This window comes from Diabrotica undecimpunctata, chromosome 4, assembly GCF_040954645.1.
Source record: "Diabrotica undecimpunctata isolate CICGRU chromosome 4, icDiaUnde3, whole genome shotgun sequence".
Classification (NCBI taxonomy): domain Eukaryota; kingdom Metazoa; phylum Arthropoda; class Insecta; order Coleoptera; family Chrysomelidae; genus Diabrotica; species Diabrotica undecimpunctata.
The window spans coordinates 20,352,463-20,376,452 of record NC_092806.1 but is presented as its reverse complement, the minus strand read 5'-3'; the positions used below and the strand labels follow the sequence as shown (position 1 = coordinate 20,376,452).

General features: G+C 33.5%; 2 protein-coding genes across 3 annotated transcripts in view; one reads left to right on the top strand and one right to left on the bottom strand.

The window, feature by feature from the left end:
- kkv (hyaluronan synthase-like protein kkv) overlaps positions 1-18,806 on the top strand; it is a 252,467-nt gene extending 233,661 nt beyond the window's left edge. For both annotated transcript variants that reach the window (XM_072529113.1, XM_072529112.1), the window contains exons 17-19: positions 13,992-14,159; positions 15,545-15,788; positions 16,573-18,806. In XM_072529113.1, coding sequence (XP_072385214.1) covers positions 13,992-14,159; positions 15,545-15,788; positions 16,573-16,892 — 732 coding nt within the window. In that variant the 3' untranslated portion in view covers positions 16,893-18,806. The remainder of the gene's footprint in view (positions 1-13,991; positions 14,160-15,544; positions 15,789-16,572) is intronic.
- A 4,074-nt stretch (positions 18,807-22,880) lies between these two features.
- LOC140439277 (histone H4 transcription factor-like) overlaps positions 22,881-23,990 on the bottom strand; it is a 28,103-nt gene continuing 26,993 nt past the window's right edge. The window contains exons 7-8 of the mRNA XM_072529094.1: positions 23,827-23,945; positions 22,881-23,469 (exon numbers count right to left, since the gene is read on the bottom strand). Of these exons, the coding sequence (XP_072385195.1) occupies positions 22,953-23,469; positions 23,827-23,945 (636 nt within the window). The 3' untranslated portion in view covers positions 22,881-22,952. The remainder of the gene's footprint in view (positions 23,470-23,826; positions 23,946-23,990) is intronic.

Here is a 23,990-nt window from a genome sequence, read left to right as displayed (position 1 = left end):
CGGAAGTACTCATTTTAGGATATAAACTGTCAGTAAAGGTAGATACGGGGGCTGATGTGAATGTTCTACCAGAACATGTATACAGTTCTCATTTTTCAAACAAAAGGTAGTACCAGCTGATATGTTAATCACTGTTTCAGGTGTTAATACGGTGAATATACTTGGGGTGTTTTCAGCAAAGTTAAGGTCAAAAAAAAAACTGTTGATGAAAAGTTTTATGTGGTGACTGATGCCCAATGCACCAAAAATACTTTTAAGTGTTACAGCCTTAGCATCAAACTAACATCTTGGTTTAAGAGCTTTTTTAAAATTAATAGCCCTCAGCAACAACATTTTTAATCCACTAAAAGACTTTGATAAACTGTTTAATGGGGTAGGGGCAGTTAACAATTTACTACTACCATTAAAAAGACTCTTACGAATGAACTTGACAAAATGTGTAACCAAGGAGTCAATAAACATGTTCGTGAACATACAGACTGGGTAGAACATACGCATATGTGTAGATTTGTCCCACCTAAACAAAAATGTTGAAAGGAAAAATGATCGAAGTCCTGATATCGATTTGATCTTGGTACAATAAATTATAAGGGGTTACTGTGATATCTAAGTTAGATGCTAATAACGGGTTCTGGCAAATACCCTTAATGCCAGAATTCATGTCATTAACAACACCTTCTGGCTGCTATAGATTGCAAAAAAGATTTATATCTCTTACTCCACGCCTACAGAAAATGAAACTAAGATTTATGCGAAATTCTCACGATATTAAATATACTCCTGGTAAATAATTGGTATTTGCTGGTACATTTTTTGAATTGTATATGTGACGGATGCTGAGAATTCCGTGGATACAAAAAGTTACCAATGGTGAGGTACTTCGGCGCATGGGTAAACAAAAAGAATTATTCAGCATAATCAAGGAGAGAAAAATACAATACTTGGGTCATCATGTGTTGAGAGGTGAAAGATATGAATTACTCCAAATCATATTGGAAGGTGAAGTTCAGAGCAAAAGATCAGTTGAAAGACGCTAGAACTCGTGGCTGAAAAACCTGAGGAGATGGTTTGACCGCACATCCACAGAAATCTTTCGTGCAGCAGTTGCCAATGCTACAATTGCCATTTGGACCGCCAACCTTTGAAAGGAGACAGCTCAATAAGAAGAAGATACATTTTTTAGATCAAAAATACAAGGTGATAATGAAGAAGAAATTTCGGATCAAATGTGCAGTCAGTAATAAGCAACTTTCCATCTACAGATCATAGATCGGTTGAAATTGTTGAAGGATAACGTGAGAATCCTGTATGCTGTGAAATTTCAAAATACTGTCAAGCAGATTGATCATCTAGGCTCAAAATATCTTTCAAACTCGGAACATGGACAATTGATTTCTCTGCAAGAAATTTTAATGTATGGTAGTAGAGTCATCGTACCACCATATTTTTGAAAAGATGTTATTAAAAGATAACATGAAGTCCACAAGGTATATATAGAAGAAGTAGAAAGTGTCTCTACACATTAGCCAATATCAAGAAGGAACTTCCTGAAAGTCAGACGAAGTTAGAGGAACCTCTAGAAATCATAGAAACAGATGAACCGACATTACAACCAAGTTCCTCTGAAAATTCTTCGACACCAGTTATACCACTGAGAAAAAGCAGTAGAACTATCTGAACTCCAGATAGACTAAACCTTTGATGAGGGGAAAGATGTATAAGTATTTGTCTACTTGACAAAATGGCTTGCCGTGACTTTAATTGTCTAAGACGTCTTTTCAAAACATAAAATAGATGAATAAATTATTGGCACGTTTTTTAGTTTATGCTAATTAAACGCCACAGAAATTGTCGACGAATTAGTCAAAATACGTACAAAAATAGCATGTATAGGAAAGAAACAGTTTAATAGAGTTATTAAGAGCTTAATGCTGAAATAAATCGAGAGAAAAGTACATCGCAAAAGATGCTAATATTGGGAAGACTTACAAATAATGAGACCATCAAAAATATTTTTTTAAAAACTATAACTATGGAAGCTTAAAGATTGCATAAAATAGTAAATGTGACAAAATACAGATTATTTGAGGTAGAGGATGGAACCTCAATTTATATGCTCACAAACTACGCCACCTTAAGAAATTCAGGGACACATCATTTGGAAGTATATGAGATAGAAGAAGAGAAGTTACCTAACATACAACGTCTTATATTATACTTTCTGGGAGGAGTAAAATTGTGTGACCTGTTCTAATCATTGAGAAACTAGATAAGGCTAGTAAAGGAGTTGACAATCTTATGGGTCGTAGTATGACTTTTGACCTAAAAGTAGTAACAGAAATAGTAGGGAGAGAACTAGTATCTATTTACTTTACTCTGACTCTATAAATTGTCTTTAAATGGAGAAAAATTAAAATAACAGATCCAAAGAGCTTACGCCATATTTTGTTTGAGATATAGAAACAGTACATACCAATATTAAACTTAATCAAACATTAATTAAACTATATAATATACTTAAAAACTTTCAGTCTTCTACTTTGATTTCCAGTCTTCCAATAATGAAATATTAACAATCCCGGAAGAGTTAGACATAATTTGTAAACAAAAACCAATATGAATACTAATTGTAATAGTTATTTAAAAGAAAAGATATTAAATTAAAAAGAGAAATAAACAAATCCAGGAAACACTAGGAAAATTGTCAAGTAAACATTGGATAAAAACGTATGAACGCTGAAAAACGGAAATACAGCATTAGCCGAAGGAATGTTCGGGAAGATGGCATTTAAATTTAAAGAATGTTTTATTTAAAAATTAACCCCGAGTGGATACATTTTTTAAATATTTTCATGAATTTTCAGTTAAATAAGGGGAAAAAATATGCCACTCACAGAGATATTTTCAACTTTGTGTATAATAAATAGTTTTGTCTCAGAAGGCTTTCTAGTTTCTTACAAACAAGTGCTGGCAACTTAAAAAAATACTCATAACAAATATTTTCTATTCAAAACTTTTTTTATTTTCATTGTATATGCAACTTTTAAAACGTATATTAGTAAATAATAAATTACGAACTGAAATCTAGTAACAAAGGCATACGTCACTCGAACACTTGTGATTAATACACTATATCTTTTGCAACATTTGTCAAATAACCAGAATACTACAAACACACGTTAAGCAAACGGTACTGATTCTTCTAAAAACATTGCTCACAATTAATGTCCACTGGGGCAAGACTAATGTTTGGTAAATTTTACAGTTTTTTGAACATTTCGGAGTGTACAAAAATAATATACAAGCAGCGAGTTCAGTTTTTATAGTCAAAGAATCCAGTCAATAACAATTAAACCATCTATAATACTCGGTATATCTATACTGTTTAATTATCCTGAAACGTATATAATATTCGATTAATTTAGTTTAATAATATGTCCTAAATATACAGTATTTATGATTTAATTGGTCATATCCAAAGCATCAAGCGTAAGTTACTAAATCGGCTTGTAAAACTCAAACTTCCTGGATGCGTTACCAGAATCTAGTTTTATTCAATGAAAATTAACTTATTTTCTTTTGCCAATAGTCCTTTATGATTGTATTCCTCGTTGTTTTGATACCTACCGATGGAAATAACCAAAGAACTTTAAATGATACCAAACTAGAAGCCCACAAAAATTAAATATCATATCACTAAAACTACGGTCGGGAACAAAAAAAGCACTATGTACATTTTCACTATATCAAAGAATCATATAATTAACTCATTAAAAGGTTGACTGACTGACAGGGCTTTAGCATTTTTCTAACGCACATTTCATTGCATTTTACTAACATAATCAACCCATCGCTCATCCTTCTCATTTTCCATCTTATCACATCACAATCATCCTATCATGCGAAATATACCTTTCATCTAATAAGTTTAAATAAAAAGTAGATTACGAGAATTAGAATACGGCTACAGAAGTAAGATTAACTAATTTTCAAGAACATCTTGAATTTAAAATCAATAAATTCAAACAATATTTTTAAATATTGTTCATTGTGTTTATGTACTCGTAAAAACATGTTTCACGGCAATAAAAATGGATTGTTTGTTACCATTTTTTATTAAATAAATCAAACAAGAACAAGTATATATAGAAAATACCCATGAATACAAAACTACTCCCATACTGCATTTCAACGAAAAATTTTTGTCCTAAAAAAAAAGATTTTGTCCTTAATAGACTAGGCGGGATCTGTAGAAATTCAGACCATAATGGACATTTTCCATAGGAAGCTATTTTTTTGCTGGAATCCCTTCAGGATGTGCCCAATATCGATAATCACGATATGCGCCAGTCGCAAACCCTGTGCTAAATTTTTTATTTAACAAAATCTGAAAACAATTGAAAATTTCTTATTTTTTTGCTATTATTTTCGTTTATAATTCGGAAAATATTGATCCTAGAGAAAAAATTATAAGAAGTTAAAAGTTTCGTTATTCAATTTTACACAATATTTCGTTAGCTAGAAATTGAAAATTTAATGTTTGTTGTTGAAAAAATAGCAATAATTGGAAAAAAAAGTACAAAAAAATGAAGTTAATCCTTTAAATGTTTTCGACTTTCTAAACTTGACTTACAAGCTCCATATTTCGCCTAGAAAAACTTTTTAATATGTTTAAAACGTGTGCTAAATTTTGTTAAGATCGGTCGGATAGGTTTTACATAATAATTTTGCAATCCAGCCTACTGGAAAAAAATCGCAAATTTTCAAATTTATAGTGGGCCCTAAATAAGGCTCTCAGATAGTTGCAAATTTTTTACATATAAAGGAAGGCTCAAACTTTCAAACGCTTTTTGTAAAATTCAAATCGGTTCACTAGGAAAGCCTAGAAAATTTTTTAAAGTTTTAAACATTGTTTAGGCTTATAAACAAATTGAATAACTTTACGAGCTTTAAACATATCAATTTCAAAATTTATAAGGTTGTGATACAACCTCTGCATTTTTTTATCAAGGAAAAAGCAAAATTGTTAAATTGTTTTCAACAAATAATGATATATCGCAAGAAGTAACCATTTTTAATGAGAAAAGTGCCACTAAGGAAGAAATTAAACGCAGCGGATGTAAAATTATATCGGCATTGTATATGGGCAACTCAAAGTGCGATTTTACATTAAATAAAATTCGCTACTTGTGCTTTAAAAAAAGTTGCAAAAATAAAAATTTTCAATTATCCATGCTGCCACCAACATAATCTGCAGCTGAGCAACACTCACTTCGTGTATATTTCCAAGTACAGCAGTGGATTGGAAATAACCTGAATGCTACTGAGTGGGGGTGGGAACTAACTCAAAATGGTCTTGAGCCAATACAAAATGTTCTGACTATTGTCTTCACTGCAATGGTCAGACATGTAAAAATATTGAACACAGTAAAATATTGGAAGAAGTTGAACGAGATATGGATATGGAGTCGATGGATTCCTTAGATTTTCTAGAGGCACAATATAAAGCTACAGATGAAGGAGAAGAAACATTAAATTTACAGATCGAGGATGAAGATATTGAAATGGAAAATGAAGGTTTTGAGGAAGAAATAAGACCAGAAGATTCTTGTTCTTCCAAAAAAAGAAAAAGACTTAAAACAAAATTATTGAAGATTTAGTCAAAATAAAGTTTATTTATGAAAAAAAAATTTTTTTTCGTTCGCCTTTGTTTTAACTATTTAAATTAACAATTTATAAATACATATATGTTTACTAAAAGTAACAATTTACTTCAATGTATAAATTGCAAGCTCAAAAAAAATGCATGAAGAAAAAATGCAATTACTTGTTTAACATACAATTGTTTATTGCAAATTTCCCAATTTGCAATTAAAAATGGTATTTGAAAATATGATATTTGAAATCCTTGTCGTCCGAGACATCGATTAAAAAAAAAGAGCAAAATTGGTTAACAAGAAGCCGAGATAATGCAATTTTTAGCGCGCGCTATGATTTTGAACTCGCCGATTCACATTTCGAGTGAATGTCCCCCACCACCACCTCTCATGCATTCCGAGCGACATTTTACGCGAAAACGGTTTTTTATTTGTCTTTTTTATGGATGTTGCCATGAAGCGCATTACGTAAAACTTTTCATATAAAAAGTACTTGACAAGACGAGGGTATTTGTTTAAAAACGAGCCCTCTATCACTTATGGTTACACGTCCAATGTATGCCAACTTTGACCTTCAATATCTCGGCAACCAGTAGGCCGAATGTATCTTTTTAAAGAAGCGTATTTTAATATTCTTTAAGTGTATAAAGTTTGAAATTGATATGTTTAAAGCTCGTAAAGTTATTCAATTTGTTTATAAGCCTAATATATATAAAAAATGTTTAAAACTTTAAAAAATTTTGTAGGCTCTCCTAGTGAACCGATTTAAATTTTACAAAAAGCGTTTGAAAGTTTCAGCCTTCCTTTATGTGTAAAAAAATTTGCAACTATCTAAGGGCCTTATTTAGGGCTTACTATAAATTTGAAAATTTGCGATTTTTTTCCAGTAGGCTGGGTTGCAAAATTATTATGCAAAACCTATCCGACCGATCTTAACAAAATTTAGCACACGTTTTAAACATATTAAAAGGTTCTTCCAGGCGGAATATGGAGCTTGTAAGTCAAGTTTAGAAAGTCGAAAACATTTAAAGGATTAACTTCATTTTTTTGTACTTTTTTTCCAATTATTGCTATTTTTTCAACAATAAACATTAAATTTTCAATTTCTAGCTAACGAAATATTGTGTAAAATTGAATAAAGAAACTTTTAATTTCTTATAATTTTATCTCTAGGATCAATATTTTCCGAATTATAAACGAAAATAGGAGCAAAAAAATGAGAAATTTTCAATTGTTTTCAGATTTTGTTAAATAAAAAATTTAGCACAGGGTTTGCGACTGGCGCATATCGTGATTATTGATATTGGGCACATCCTGAAGGGATTCCAGCAAAAAAATAGCTTCCTATGGAAAATGTCCAATCCAAAACAGATCCCGCCTAGACTATAAGGAGAGTACCTTATTTCGATATCTATTGATTTCTGAAGCTTTCACAGTTTATTTGGTATTGCGAGAAAGTTAAAAACTTCAATTAGGTTTGCAAAACATGGACGATGAGCACATACTTTACTAGCTTGCAATTCGACCCTAGCTTTCTTTATTTGCCTTTCTAAATAATAAAGGATATTATCTTTGGTTCCTGTGAAAACATCTCCTGTGAGTCCATCTAAAAACGCCTGATGAAAAGGGGAGGAGGAAGAGGTTTCCTCTTATTAAATATTGATGTTGTTTAAACAGATTCTGACTATGTTTTTCATTGAATGAAGTGCAAGAAAGTCGTCACATTGTCGAAAGCCATTATTACCTGACTGAACATTTTCGGTAGTTCGTTTTATAAATGAAGTAAAGGTTTATTAATTAAGATAAATGCTCAAACAGGCAGTAAAATTATTTAAAATAAAAGAACAGGACTACGAAAAATGATAACGAATTAAAAATAGCATAATGGAAGATTAAGTCATGTACAAAGAGAGACGAAGAGATACTATTAGAAATGAACATTTACAAAATCGATATATGCGCGCTTTCGGACACCAGGAAGAAAGAAAAAGGCACTGTAAAATATCAAAATTGTCTACTCATATATAGCGAAAAAGACAGAGGTGCTTAGGAGTAGGTGTTCTGCTTCACGTGAAACATTATAAAAAATATCAAATATATAAACCATATAATCCTGAAGATCATCATCATCTTCTTCTTCTTCCTCTTTATAAGCAATTCTGTTTGTTCATTGGTGGATTAATACCTCTATGGAAGGTTGTCACTTCATCTTTTGCGCGGTCGTCCAATATTTTTTCTGCCGATTGGTGGCTTATCTCTTGCTATTTTGACGACACGGTACTCCCCCATTCCGCTTATGTGGTTATTCCATTCTTTTTTTCTATTTTTTGTCCATTCATTTATACACTACGTTACATTTTCTTCTAATGTCTTTACTTCTCTTTCGATCTCTCAGCGTATTTCCTGTAATTCTTCTCAATACTCTCATATCTGCCGTTTCCAGTAGCCTTTGTATTATGGCTATGTCGGGTCTTGTTTCTGAGGCATATGTCATTATTGGTCTTACACTGGCTTTATAAATTCTTGACTTCATCTAAGTGTTAATGTGTCTGTTTTGTCATATGGTGTTATTAAGGCATCCTGCCAGTCTATTTGCTTTTTGTACTTGAACTCTCACTTCTTTATCCAGGTCTCCATAGCTGGACAGTGTAATTCCAAGGTATTTTACTTCCATTACTTGTTCAATACTGATGCCATCAATTTCTATTTTAATCTGGTTGGTTTTTTGCTGATTTCTTTTGAAATTATTTTGTTCTTATGTTAGATCTGTGGACCAGTCTTTGCAGATGATGACCTTGAATGTAGAAAACAGTAACTCCCCATTATATCTGTTTACGCATCAGATATAAGTAAACAGGAGGGGGAATCCCAGGACCGGTTCTTTTCTGATGAATATTGTTTTTGTTTTTTTGGACTGAAATGACCGTGTTAAACTTCTTTGTTATTATTTTGAACTTATGGACCATGATGATGATAATGGTGGTCCAAACTCGACAATTGTCCAGAAAAAGTTTTTCAAATTATCGTAAATTAAAGTTGATTGAGATAGCAGAGGAACGGAAGACATTACCATTTTGCATAAACATTTATCAACGAGACATCCACTTGTAAAATGGACAGCGCTTTTGCTTATAGTCGATTAAGAAAATAATTCAGACAATTCAGAACGTTGTTTCTAACTATTTTACATCGATATATAATCTATAATAATGGATCTACCTTATGGAACACTCTAATTATTTTAATCATCGAATATCTTGAAAAATAAAAATCATGAATTGCTTATATTATCATCGCATTACTGGTGCGATTGTTGAAATAAATTTCAAAAAACGGCCACAGATGGAGAAGTGTTATTTCTCCAAGTCATTGCATTGTCACACAAATCTATCTCATTGATGAAAAGAGTCTATGAATTGCACTTCTTTCCACATCCAGCGTATTTGACAGATCTCTCGCGATTCTAGACTGCTTACAGACCCCAAAATAATGTTCCAGGGAAAGGACTTTGGATCAATTGATGACGTGATTTGCAAAACTGAGGCACATTTTGAGTACAAAGACCAATCGTTTTAGAATAACGACATTAAATCGTTAGAAAAACTTTGAAATTGCGGTATTACTCTTTTTCGTAATGAAAGACCAATCGTTTTAGAATAATGACATTAAATCGTTAGAAAAACTTTGAAACTGCCATATTTTTTTTCTTCTTCTTCATTCCATGTTTGCCCACTTCTGAACATAGGCCTCTTCTATTTGTTTCCATTCATGTCTACTCTTAGCAATTACGTCTACTCTTAAAATGTTAGACGTCAGTAGTTTTTGTTCTGTAGGCCATATTGGGATTAATTTGTAGATTACTCATTATGTTGGTTTTTTGAAAGTTAATTTTGAGACCTATTTTGTTTGACTGCTCATTTAATTCTTTTGACATCTGTTCTAGTTCCTTTATAACTGTACTAAGTTAACTATGTCATCCATAAACCTGAAATGACTTACACCATCAATATTTAAACCTTTTTCCTTCCAATCCAGGTGTTTGAATACATTTTTTAAACCAAAGGTGAAAGATTTTCACAAGTTTCAATACCGTCGAAAGCCCTGTGGATATCAATTAATGCCATATGTAAGGGTACATTATATTCTGTGGTTTTTTCAATCAGTATTCTGATGGTTAGGTAAAAATCTAACATAGTTCTTATAGTGGCCGATAAAACATGAAAATTTATATTTAAATATTTTAAAAATCTGCTTTACACATTTCATCGCAAAAATCGACTTATTCTAAATATTCATTTTCATCTACATTCATCATCATTCTTTCAATATCAAGTACATAATTGAATAATTAAAAGTTGCAAAATAATAGAGACTACATTCGTAAATAATATCAAAACACTTTCATGAGGTATATACTTAACTCCTAAGTCTATTGTGTTCCTTACTTTCCTGTCGTTTTTGTCTATTTGTGAATAATATATTTATATACTAAAGACTGTCCACACCGTAACAAAAATCACTTAATGTCAAATTATTTGTTGTCAAAATAATTATCTAATGAAATTATGAAACTTAAAATTTAAATATCTGGCCGTTAATATCATTATAAAAGAGAAACTATACGAAAAGATTATGAGGGCATTAATAAATAATGCTGTAATGTCATATAAGAATTTACAGAAGATGATCTGATAAGTTTTTGATCCCGCCTAGAGATGGCAGCACTATTCGTGTGCTTTTCCTCCTTACATTAATTACATTTAACTGTAGGTGGTAACTTAAAGCAGTTAACAGTGTTTGTGTTGGTTTGATAATAGAAAAAATCGGTGATAAAATTCTTGGGAGAAGCAGACGCAACACCAATCCAAATTTATTTGCGGTTGCTATATGACTGCATACATTATAACGATGCGTGATATTATTAGTAATGTTTTAAGAATATAAAAAGGAGCATGTTCAACTTGTACCACAAATAGAACATAAATAAGCTTTGGGGAAGATGGATTCTACGTGTACCTATTTATTGCGCATCACAACTGGTCAACACTTTCCCTGTTTGGCAAGTTATAAGAATAACAAAGGTAACTTGTATAGATACGTTACCGAAAATAAATAATCAATGGATAAAAACTGGTTTTAAACTCCAAAGACGATACCGTTTGTGGAAAGGTTATGGCATATGTCTTTGGAAGGCGTGTAAGGAATTTTGATGATTGACTATCTTGAAAAAGGTTAAATCCCAACTGGAGACAATATACTTAACTTTTAATAAAACTAGACGAAAGCGTTGGTGAATGCAGAGCCCATTTAAAGAAGAAATGTTTGTTGCATTAAGACAATGCACAATAGTATCTTGGTAATATGGTAATTAAAAGATGTGTGTTGTAAAATGCTGGAACATCCAACCTATCTTCAGGTGTGGCTCTATTGATGTAGATGAGTAATTTGCACACTTTTAGAGGAACGCTGAGACAGTGAATATTGTCATTGAAATATCACTAGTGGAAATGTATTGTAAATATTAAAGATTGCGTTGAGAAATAAAACTGGTTTGGAAACAAATTGTAATTTTCAAGCTCAACCAAATTTCTTCTAAACTCAGTCAAAAGAAGATCTATTACAAGCTACAGTGATTAATATAAAATTAAACGAGACAATAAATAAATAAAGAAGGTCATCAGATATATACATAAATGAGTAAAGGACGTAACAGAGTATGTTAATATACTAGCTAGACCAATATACTAAAAGATCGACTCAATCTTGAGAAAAGAGAATCTGACTAAACCTTAAAACGCTTATATTAAGTCTGATCATTTGATAATATCCCAAGGTATCATCTGAAAATAAGACAATGACAATTAATATGGAGAATGGGACAACAGAGAGAGATGGAAACGGTTGAGCAAGGGAACGCAATGAATACTGTAGAATCCCTGAATATATATACAATTAATATACCTTTGTGATAAAAACTTGTTTTAATAAATCATTCAGACAGGATATTTTACTCTCTTCTTTTTCTTTTAATCAAATAATATTTCGAGTTAATTAAAAACATTCAGTGATTTTTGTTATGACATGCATGTTATATGTTGCAATTATAAATTTAAAACCCAACTTTTTTTACGATAAAATGCTTAAGTAATATAAAAATAGTATCTGGTAAGAATGCTTTAGGATTACAATTTGGCTAATATTAATACAAAATGGTATGTTGTCTGCGGCTGCAACTGGTACACTTGTGATTAACCCAGATTTAGCGATGATTAAATAAGTGTGCCACTTATCGAACTCCTTTGATGATTTAAAGATAGCTTTAAGATACGTATCGTTTCATTGTCCAATGCAATTCAATAAAAACCATTATTTCAAATATCTAACTGGTAGGATCTATAGAGACATAGCTGTAGATAAATCTAGAGGTACGTTTGTTTAGATTTTGTTTTCTCTGCCACAGATACTGTCTGATCATTCAATTTCTTTAACAATTTTATTGATTTATTACACGTAACGAATACAGCAGGATATTTTCATTAAATATTCGAATCTTATAAGTGTACAAAACAGCACCAGTACCATAACACTTTACCAGATTTATTCTTTGTTGAAGAGTTATTCAAAAAGACTGACAATTTTAAAATTATTTACCATAGTTATTTAGGTACATTGTAAACGACACTCACGAGATTGTTGACGTAAACATCACTCACTATATTATTATTACGTTTTCGAACTTATTGCAAAAACTCATAAGATTTACATAAAATTGACTATAAAATAGTAAAAACTATAATCTTTTTATTAAGAACGGCAGTTTTCGTCTGAAACCTCCAAACCTCCAAACGGGGGTTGTGGCGATAGGAATTAACAACATACCACACAGAAAAACGTAAGGGTAAGAAAAATGAAAATCGCAAGATGAAAAAGCCAAATACGGAAACACATCCCCGGATGGAAATCCACACCTCTGATAATCGGATACGGGGAGGCAATGTTCCGAAGAGTTCGAAGAACATTTATATGTGCAACGTAGAATATACAAGGATGGGACAAAAAGGCGACGGAAGTGATCAAGGAGTTTAGAGAAAGCCACATCGACATACTAGTAACAACAGAAACCAAAAAGAAAGGAAATGGAACGAAAACAATAGAAGACCATATCCACTGCTGGAGCGGAGTTAATAAGGAATGTAGAGCAAAGGCAGGAGTGGGAATACTAATCAAAAATAAGTGGAAGAATAGGGTTAGAACATGGGAGCCAATCAACGAGATGATAATTAAAATGCATATAGACATATACGGTGAAGACACAGTGATACTCCGGGTATATGCACCAACAGACGATTCCCTGAAAGTATAAAAAGAAAATTTCACTCAACAACTTCAACACCAAATAGAGCTAATCAAGAAGAATGTGGAGATAATTATATTAGGAGACCTTAACGGCAAAACCGGAAGGAAACAAAATGATAAAGCAGTGGGGAGATTTGGAGAGGATGACCAAAACGATAACGGAGAACGTCTAATTGATATGCGCACTAAACAACCTAAAAATCACAAACGGATTCTTCAGACATATATTCATAAATATTCATAAGAATAGCTACATTGCGTGCAGAAGCCGGAGACAAAATTCATTCTGTCTCCGGCTTCTGCGCGCAATGTAGCTATTCTTCAATAATTTTAAAGTGTTTGTTTGTCCTTTTGTAGTATAGTGTGATGTACAATTATATGTTTATGACATTTTGTTCTTGTCGGATAAGCCGCAATTGACGAAATGCCCCTGAAGATGATCTAGGGATCGAAAGTACTTGGGCAAGATTAAATTAAACTGTGCTCGATATATGCCTTTTATTTGATAAAAGTTCATTTATTCGAGCATTCAACCTTATATTTATTCAATAATATAATGTTCAATCAATAAAAATGATCACTTTTATGATAATATTCGTAAAGCTTAGCATAGCTCTGCTGATCTTATTATCTGCTTTAATCCCTCAGTTTAAGTATATACGCAGTAAAAGTTTACAATATCTCTAATCCAAAAATTTGTATCATTCCTTTATTTGTTTAAACTGAAGACAAAATTTACGAAGTTCAGACTGATATACTCACTCATATACGAACTAATTAAAAACAAAAATCGGGTACAGTAAGGAAATAACACTGTTAGTTTACTTTACCTGTTATTGCTTAAGTCAAGTGCTTTTGAAATTAAAACGATACATCAATTTATTATATTAATTCTTAAAAAAAGTTGGGTACTATCTATTGATGCACAATACACTTCTCTCGACATCTTTGCACCAAAACGTCATATCTATTTTTTAGGTACACATCAGTAAAGAATATCTTCAACTGGAACCGATTGGTTTGGTGTTCGTGTTCTTCTTCGCTTTGATCTTGGTCATCCAATTCGTTGCTATGTTGTTCCATAGATTCGGTACCCTAGCACATATACTGGCTTCAACTGAACTCAACCTGTCTTGTACCAAACAGGTAAAGGTTTTTTTATTTAATATTTACAGAAATGTAAGACAAAATTTATATAACTATACTTACAAACGAAAATATTTTTAAGTTTTGTCTGCATTATTTTTTTTTTCTTTAAAACCTCAGTGATTTAAATTGCTAAATGTTGTTGACTAGAGTATTTTACATTATTAATAATAAAATAAGTTACATTTAACACTTATAACAACTTCTTTAAGAAGATACACGAAAAGTGTAAAAGTTTACCAACTTCTAACAAAAGCTTGCTATCCCTTGGATGTATTTAAGATAGTATATCTCGTAGGAACACGATTTATCAGTATGTGGGATCTTCACACCTTAACTTCAGCGCCAATTCACAGCTAATAATGAACCCTTGAAAATAATCGACAAAATTACATACCTTGGATGCAGCCTAAATAAGGAATGGGACCACTCACAGGAAATAAGATGTCGTATAGAAAAGCCGAGAGCTGTCTTCAAACGCATCAGGAAGATTTTATGTAATATGCACTTGAACATTGATATAAGAACACGAGTCTTGAGATGCTATGTCTTTTCTGTCCTTTTATATGGAGTCGAAGCCTTGACCTTGACGGAGGCAACATCCAAACGATTAGATGCCTTCGAAATGTGGTGCTACCGCCGCATGCTCAGAATTTCCTACATCCATCATGTTACAAACAACACCGTGATCCAACGTATGAATAAAGATCTGGAAATTATGCGTATTGTGAAAATCAGAAAGATGACATACTTAGGGCATGTGATGCGCAATGAGAAGTATCAACTAATTCAACTAATTTTACAAGGCAAGATAGAAGGCAAAAGATCTCAAGGGCGCAGAAGGACATCGTGGTTGAATAACATCAGACAGTGGGCAGGAATGACTACCATACATCTATTTAGAGCAGCTGTCAACAAAGTTGTATGGACCAACGTGATTGCCAACATCCATAGAGGATAGGCACCAAAAGAAGAAGTGGGACCTTACCAGCTTACCACTACTGATGTAGTATCAAAGAATATAGACGCATATATGCCTCTATATTCTTTGACGCTTCTTTCTATTTTGTGATGTGGCATAAGCCGAGGAACCGTTTCAGGGTATTTTATATTTTAGCCGTCCTTCTGAATTATTCTTACCATTTTTTGACTAATACACTGATTCTCTTAGAACAGCTTCATTATTTTACCTGTAATAAATTACAAATGCTTAAAAACACTCAAATGAACAATATTTAGCAAAATACATATATCACAAATGCTTTAAAGACAAAAAATATAAAGATTTAAAATAAAATAAGCAGTTTTTTGTCTGTAAGTTTAGATACAAAGATTATTATATAGTTTTTTGAGAACTTATTCTATGAAATATGTTATACTTCTAGAAAGAAGAGATGTCTCCTAACGCTCTATTGGATAAACAAGCGGTAGAGATTGTCAAACAACTACAACGACTTCAAGGCATCGATGGAGATTACGACAACGACTCTGGCTCTGGTCCGGATCGAATAGGAAGAAGAAAGACCATACATAATATAGAAAAGGCTGCGCAGAAGAAGAGGCAAATCGGAACGCTGGACGTTGCATTTAAGAAGCGATTTGCGAAACTCAACGCCAATCCAGACGGAGGTTGGTTGATGTTCCTTATGATTTTTTCATCGTTCGGGATATACTGAAGCCGCAAATATGTTTATGATTCATTAGAATCAAAGTTTATTTGTATTTCACAAGACAGTTGTGTCACTGTGTGTTTAGTCTATTTGTCTAGCCGTACTAAGAGTGGATTTGGATTTTACTGAGCCAAACACTCGGTAGATCAATGTTCTTCAGGAGAAGTTTATTGTAGCGCCATTCGTTTTCAAGATAAAGGGAGTTGAAGAAAAAAAAATCCATTAACACGTTAAAACAATATCCATTCCTGAATATTGTTTTAACAATACATCCTCATGATTTTTTTCTTTGTTCGGCTTTTTCAAATATTCTTTGCCATCTGCATTCCTGCGAAGATTTTTCTGAGCACCTTTTTTTCTCAGATCTCTGCTTTCTTTTCTTCCTGCTGGTTCATAAGCCACGTTTCGCTGGCATACATTAAGATTAGTGTCTCATATGCTCGCAATTTAGCTGTTCTCGACACAGTTTTTGGTTTACCTATTGAATTTAGTTACCCTATCACTCTGCTCCCCTTAATTAATCTGTTCATTATGTCTATCTCTATCAATCATCACCATCAATATTCATTTGTCTATTTTTTTTTCCTTCTTTTCCCGTGTTCGTTATGGTTCCTACTAAATATTCAAATTCTGATATATTGAAAAAAAAACAGCATGCTTTTTTGTTATTAACATAACAATAACATAATTTTGTTAAAATAATTACGTGTCGGATCAATATTTTATATTCATTATATTTCCAGGTACTCCTGTTCTCAGCCGTCGTATGACCATGCGTCGAGAAACGATGAAAGCTTTAGAAGTCAGAATCAATTCCGTTATGGCAGAACGCAGAAAATCGCATATGCAAACGCTTGGCGCCAAGAACGATTTTGGAACCAACAACAACGTGCAAAGAACTCATAGAAGTAGCGTGGCCAGCAGTATACCTGCAAAGGAAGTTTTCGAAAACGGTCATGTAAATCAAGCATTTGAGGAAGAGATATATGGTAGTAGGAATTCTCTACCGATGCACGCGAGAGGAAACAATGTCAGTTGGATGGGAAATAATAGTCGAATGTGAAAAGGGAAATTGACTGAGCTCTTTTAATGTGTTCATCATTGTGATCATCATAATGACTTTTCTTGATTATTTTATTGTTCTAAAAAAATGTAAGGAACACAGATGATTCTTAGATATATTTTTATAGAACCCACCAAACGATATTAGCTACTCCCTCCAGTTTTATTTTCTAATATACAGTGAATCACTACAGAATAATCTCAACAAAGACACATTAAGGGAGCTCAATTATTAAAAACCACTCATTGATCGCTCTTAATGAAAGAATAAACCTCGAAACACAACGAATAATGAAGCCTTACTAAAATTTTCTAATATACAGTGAATCACTACAGAATAATCTCAACAAAGACACATTAAGGGAGCTCAATTATTAAAAACCACTCATTGATCGCTCTTAATGAAAGAATAAACCTCGAAACACAACGAATAATGAAGCCTTTACTAAAATTGTTCAATATTCCTCCAGTGTGTTCGTAATCATATATTATATTTGGAGTTTCTTAAATAAGGCAACCTTATTTCATCTTTAACCTTTTCCTTATCTATTAATATTTTTTTCGTATTCGCTCTTTTATTTTTCTGAATTGAATGAATTCTGAGAATTGTTCTATTTAAATTGTCCTATTTTTAATTCTTTGCTTCCTTTTTATATTCATTAACATCTATCACTTATATTAATTAATTGTTTACAATGTTGCCTATATTTATCGGAACCAAGAACTATTTTGTACATATTCTTAAAAAAAGTACTTAAACTCTTATATATACTCATATTTCTAGTTTTCAGTAAATATCTAACAGTTCATTTCATTTTAACTAAACCTTGTTACATTATTTATTATTTTTGATCTACTGCCAACGAATAATACTCAAAATCTTTTTTTTTATATTATTTTATGTAAATATTTCTATAAATCTTATGTACATATTGCCTTTTTGTGTAATATTTGTTTAAAATATTATCTATGAGTATGTTTGTTTCCTTGGAAAGGATCTAGCTAAATCTGCTTTTATGTTTCATGCTAATACCATATGGCACGAGCATCGGTTTGACAGATATTTTTATTTACCCACTGACAGAAAAATGTTCTAGATCAATTAAATACTAGGTACAACATTTTCAAGAGTTTCAATGAAGGGTGCTCTCAAAGTGTTATAGGTATATAAATACAGCCTAATAAATACATATATTTTTCAGCTAGTGTATTCTCAATACTTAATATATCTGTTTCCGACGATAACGATTGCTACCAACTGGGATCTCGCAGTTGGTAGCAATAATAGATCTCAGGAATCTCGTCTATATTTCCCTTCTCCAAAGGAGATTTTTGCTTGAGGCTTTTCCTTTGAATTATATATCTACATTATTTATGCTTTTATATAATTCACTTTTCTGCTTAAACTCATTTTTCGGTTTTTTTTTTAGGTTATATGCCTTTAGGTAACCGTTGCTATCGCTACTACCTTAATTATTGATCTTTGACTTTGTTTTTTCAAGTTTCTGACGTTGATGGAATTAACTCTCAAGTCTTAAGTCTCTTGTTACTCATTAGCTTTAAATTATGATGTGTATTTTTTTTCATAAATCATAATTAAATTTATTTTCTCCTTCCTACGCTATTCCTGTAGTTTTAGCATCTTGTATTTTGCAATGCTTTATAGGATTTAAATCAACTGTTACTGATAATTTCACTATATTTCGCTTATATTTCGGATAGGTATAAATATAATAAGTATAGCAAGATCAGATTGTAGTATCCTGGATCCTTTCCATAAGAAGTTATACAAATAAGACTTAATTTTGCTAGCTCAACTTCTTTTAGGCATAAAAATTATACGATTTTTATTATTTAAGTTATATTTATATATTTTTATAATAATGTGATATCAATTAAATAGGTTGAATAAATACTCTAGCAGTTTCTTTTACCACATAGGGCATATTTTTATAAACTAATGGTAAAACAAATCAAGTCTGAATACCTAGCGTTGGAACCGCACATATATGCGCAATAGGTAATGACTAAATTAGTAAATTTAGGCAGTAAAATGCAATAAAAGTTAATTGTTGCATGAAAAATGAAAACTTAATAGAGAACATTTTTGGCAACTAAAAGCGATCGAATATATTAATTTTCATACACATGATTTACTCTGCATGTCCTACTAGTGATTCAGTAACACTAAATGTTGCTTTCTTTAATATACATAAAATAGTACAGGCAATGACTCTGCCTACCAAAACTAGTTAGAAGTGGTTGTCCCCAAGGGAGTATGGATGTTGCAAGGGTAAGAGTATGGTAGATGCGTTGATGGTGAGTTTCGGGAGGTGGAGAAGAGGGAAGGCCGCAACATGTGGGCGGTTCTACTCCTCTTCGACATCTGAAGCGTTTTTAATACTTTGCAGTGGTCCCCTACGCTGGATTCTATAGCGGCGAAGCACTGTCCGACATATTTGATGAATATCGTCTTTAATTATCTGTCCGAGAGGAAAATCATGGTTGGGAGAGGCGTGATTGTAGACGTTACGGCTAGGGTGCCCCAGGGGTCCGTCCTTGGCCCGCTACTGTGGAACCTGACTACGACGGGATCATGAATTGCGAATTTGGAGAGGGGGTTACCCCCTTCGCATTCACGGATGATTTCACGATGCTGGTAACAGCGCGGCATATGAAGGAACTCTTGTTCCGGGTATGGTATACAAGTGTCCTGATCCAGGACTGGATGAATGACTATGGTTTGAGTCTCGCAGCGAAGAAGACATAGGCGATAGTCCTTAAAAGCCAGAGAGATACAATTATTTGATTGTGCGACTGTGCCGATCACTCCTAAGAAGTACGTTAGGTACTTGGGAGTGGTCTTAGTGATCTTGACAAAGGGCGGCTGCGCTGGGGAGGGTAATGCCCAATAGCGGGGGACCCAAATCGGAAAGGAGGGTTTTACACGGGGTTGTGCAGTCTATCATTTTGTACGCAACATCAGTATGGAGTGCGACTGTGAAAACACAGGCGTAAAAGAGGCTCTTGATACGCGCGGACTACTAGTCTGCTGCGGGTAGCAAGTGCTTACACCGGCTGTGTCCCTTTACATGTGTGGTGAGAGAGAGAGAGAGAAAGAAAGAGAGAGAGAGAGAGAGAGAGTATATTTCAACGGAGAAATAGTGAGATACAAGGGGAGAACGTCAGAAGCGAGGAGAGGGCCACATCCATTTGGATGTGGCAGGATGAGTGGGATGTAACGGAAGATGTGGCACAGTGGACGAACTCACTGATACCGAATCTGCGGAGCTGGCTAGACTGCGAGCACAGAAGCATAGACTATTATCTGATGCAAGTGCTCACAAGATACAGGAGCTTCCGTGGTTACTTGCACATGTTCAAAAAGGTCGAATCGGACAATTTCTATATTGAGGGTCTTCCGACACTGTGCCACATACCTTTTTAGAGTGGGTCAGATGGATAAGAGAAAGGAATAAACTAGAAACAATATTTGAGTCTGCGAGAGAGATGGTAGGGAAGATAGTGATGAATGAGCGCTGGTGGAACAAAATCCACAACTATGTGAGAAAGGTGCTGTCGCTAAAAGAGAAGGAAGAGGAGGAGCTAGATGCAGTTCTAGCAGCTATCGAGGAGGCAGAACTGGGCTCGCAGAAGTAGGGAGGAGAGGTTGACAACACAGGGGTAAAGGCAAGTATAAATAAAAGAGTCAGAGCGGCGGCAAGCACGAGTGGGCAACAGTGCAAGTGGAATGAAGTGGGTGGCGACTGAGGTGCAGACGGACGGCGACAAATAGATAAATAGTAGAAAGGAACGCGAAGTAAAAAATCTGGTTAGGCAGCAGGTTAGACCAAGCGACTGAGAATCTGGCAAAAGAAGGGCGAAATAATCTGGGAGAAGTTAAGTTCTAACGGAAAATCCCAACCCGATTCCCTAATGAGAGGGGTGGGGTTTAGGTGGTCCCGGCCACATCGGAGTTACGGAGGACAAGGGGGTCAGACCCAGGACCAAGCTGGTCGACGTGATTCTGAAGGGATTTTTAGTTTGAGGAACCCAGCACTGTCGGAATTGTTTACCTCCGGTGTCTGTTTGCAGATTCCCCACCTAGTGATGAAAAAAAAAGTAGAAGTGGTTGTATTATACATCTTTGCAACATGTATCTCTTCTATGTTAACATTTTTGTACAGTCTTTTGTAATTATTTTGGTGCATATTCTTAATGGCCTTATTAGTTCTATGTTAATATCGGTTTGTTCTAGGGTCTACCAAAATCTTACTTTCCAGGGATAGGTACACTATTATATGCTTTGTGCAATTTTTTCTCTATTACTTAGGTCAAAGTTTTCTGTTTTCTTCTTCTAACTGACTTACTGGAACATAACAGGTTCATCACCCAGGTTTATTTTAGCGTTACCGGCAGGTACTGGTTATTGTCTCCTCCATCTACCTGGCTTACTGTAACATAACGGTCTGGCAATAGTTGTTAAAAGAAGCATTAATACAAGAAACACGATACGTATATGTCGATTGGACGATTGCCATGTTTATACGAGCAGGACTAGTTAACCTTCGATCCAAACTAGATACGTGATGCATTCTTTCATGCCGCGAAACTAAGCTGTTCTTAGTCCATGAAAGCAACTATCCGGATTTGGTCAGTTCACAACACTTGCGCAACGACAGTGCTTCCTGTACGAATAAGGAGTTCGCCGTAGCGAACTTTGCTGGTTCGATGGAAGATTCTTTCTTATCGCACAAAGCTTCTGATGTACTCATTAGAAACGAAGGACCAGCTGGGGAATCCAGCACCTGAAAGGTTATTCCCTTGATAAGAGATAGGGGTAAACAATAAATTGGTAAAGCCTTAAATAAGATTAGTCAAATGTATCTTTATTAAAAGGAAAAAAAATAGCCTTTAGAACTGCAAAAAATAGCATGTATCAATGTAGAAATTATCTATATAAGTTTATTGTTTATAGATAACAGTAAGTGTTTATGCGATATTAAAACCGTTGTTGGATCGGAAAATCGTTTATGCACTCGCGGCACGTTTTGGCAACACCGCGACTTAAAACAAGTGAAAAGTTGAAAGTATATATAAGTTTATTACTTACAATAAGAACAGCAATAACAACATCTAATTCTTTTTATCACATGCACTGATTGCCAACAATACTGGCCACAAAACTAGATAATAAGGAAATAGTGTATTAAGAAATGGAATGGCTGGTCGCAATCTATTGCTTGTCCGACCTTTTCTTACGGAGGTTGCTTGGCGACTGTATATTTTTAAAGAACTTCTTAGTTGTCTTTCTTGTTAATAGTTCAGGGCCGAGAATGGACTGGTTTGAAGGGACTAGTCCAAGTTTAGAAATAAGGGGAGTCTTTAAATAAAAATAAAAAGTTTTTCAATGTACAAATTTATGGTAAATTTGTACACTTCCTCGCCATTGATGTATCTTTGGTACAGTGTTATTAGAAGTTCAAGTACAGTTATAGTGCTATATTTCAATAGCTCTTGCTGTTGGCCTGTGCGCATGCCGTAAAGTCATGCAGATTTGCCGTATTTGAACGATTTGTAGAATGTACGTTGTTGATATCTTCGTTTCCTTCTAATTCTTCTCTGTTTTCATGTAATAACGTTTTGTAATATTATTTTCATTCTTTTGGTTTTTTTTTATCAAACTACTTCTTTACTATTATTGTTCCTTTGGTTCTTTATAATTTTCCAACTTCCTCCCAGGTAGACATTAATTCTTAAACATTTCTTTCTAATGCTTTCCATGTTTTCTCAAGAATGTTATTATTATTATTATTATTATATGCAATAATGCTATGTTATTCCCGACAACGGCTAGTAATAATTTTTTATGTAAAAAGATAAAAATAATGACTTTAATTAATCTGAATATGAATACTGAATACTGATAAATAGCTACTTGCAATGACTACTAGAAATTTTGAAATAATTTGAAATAACAAGACCCTCGGATAAGTAATATTTTATTTTTATTTGTTGTTTTAAAAATAATAAAAATTATGATAAAAGTATTTATAAAATTCTAACATTTTGAATGTTTGAAAATCTTATAATCCAATATACTGGTACTGCTTCCGTCCACTTCTTCATTAAAGCCAACTTTCTCATACTTTATAGTTATTTCGTTATTATCATCATTTGCTGAACATTTTACATCAATCTCAGTAGACTCACTTGAGTCGTCCGATTCTTCTGCATTTTGTAGTGGAACTACACCTTTTAAATGTTTCACATGGCTAGCATTCACCACTTTGGACTTCACCACTTTACAATTTACAACGTTCCCTTCATCATCTACATCTTTTATAGTCAAAATCACGTTATTTGCCTCCGCTTTTTTTCTGCCATGCTCTCCCCTTTTAGAGGTCGATAAAACGGTCATCGACTTAGCATCGTTGTCGTAATCGAGGTTATAAGTCGACGGTTCTATCACATTATTGGTTTGCATTGACTCGCTGCGAATCATCTCCTGTGTAACTTCCAGGCTCTCGTATCTGACAGTTTGAAGTCTGTGAACGCCGTCTTCATCTTTTCTGTATCTGTAATATTACCATTAGTATAAATCAACTATTTAAAAAAATACATATATGAAATGTAAATAAGAATACACCGAATAAACCGATGCAACGATGGATCGAAGGACACAAAAGCGAATACTGGCAATTTACCATGTGGGACTGATTAACTGTCAAAGGGACCGTCTGTCTCTTTGACAGTTCATCAGTAACTGTTACTGAGAACAAATTAATGTCAAAAAAGAGAAGCATTTGAGACAAATTTGAGAGAATAATAAACTTATAAGTCATATAAAAACCTTCAAAATAGCGTTTTTTAAATGTTCCTATCCTTATTTGTTGAATATACTTAATATTAGTAAACCACTATATTATACTCACTTGAATCTGGAATGGCCCGATGGCCAATGGTAATTATGAAGTTTGGTTAAATGTTTGGTCAAATATGTGCCCCTCTTAAACTTTTTCTTACAGCAATGACATTCATACACTAAACCCGCCTAAAAAAATTCACAGAAGTTTAACAACAGATTAATATAGGTTTT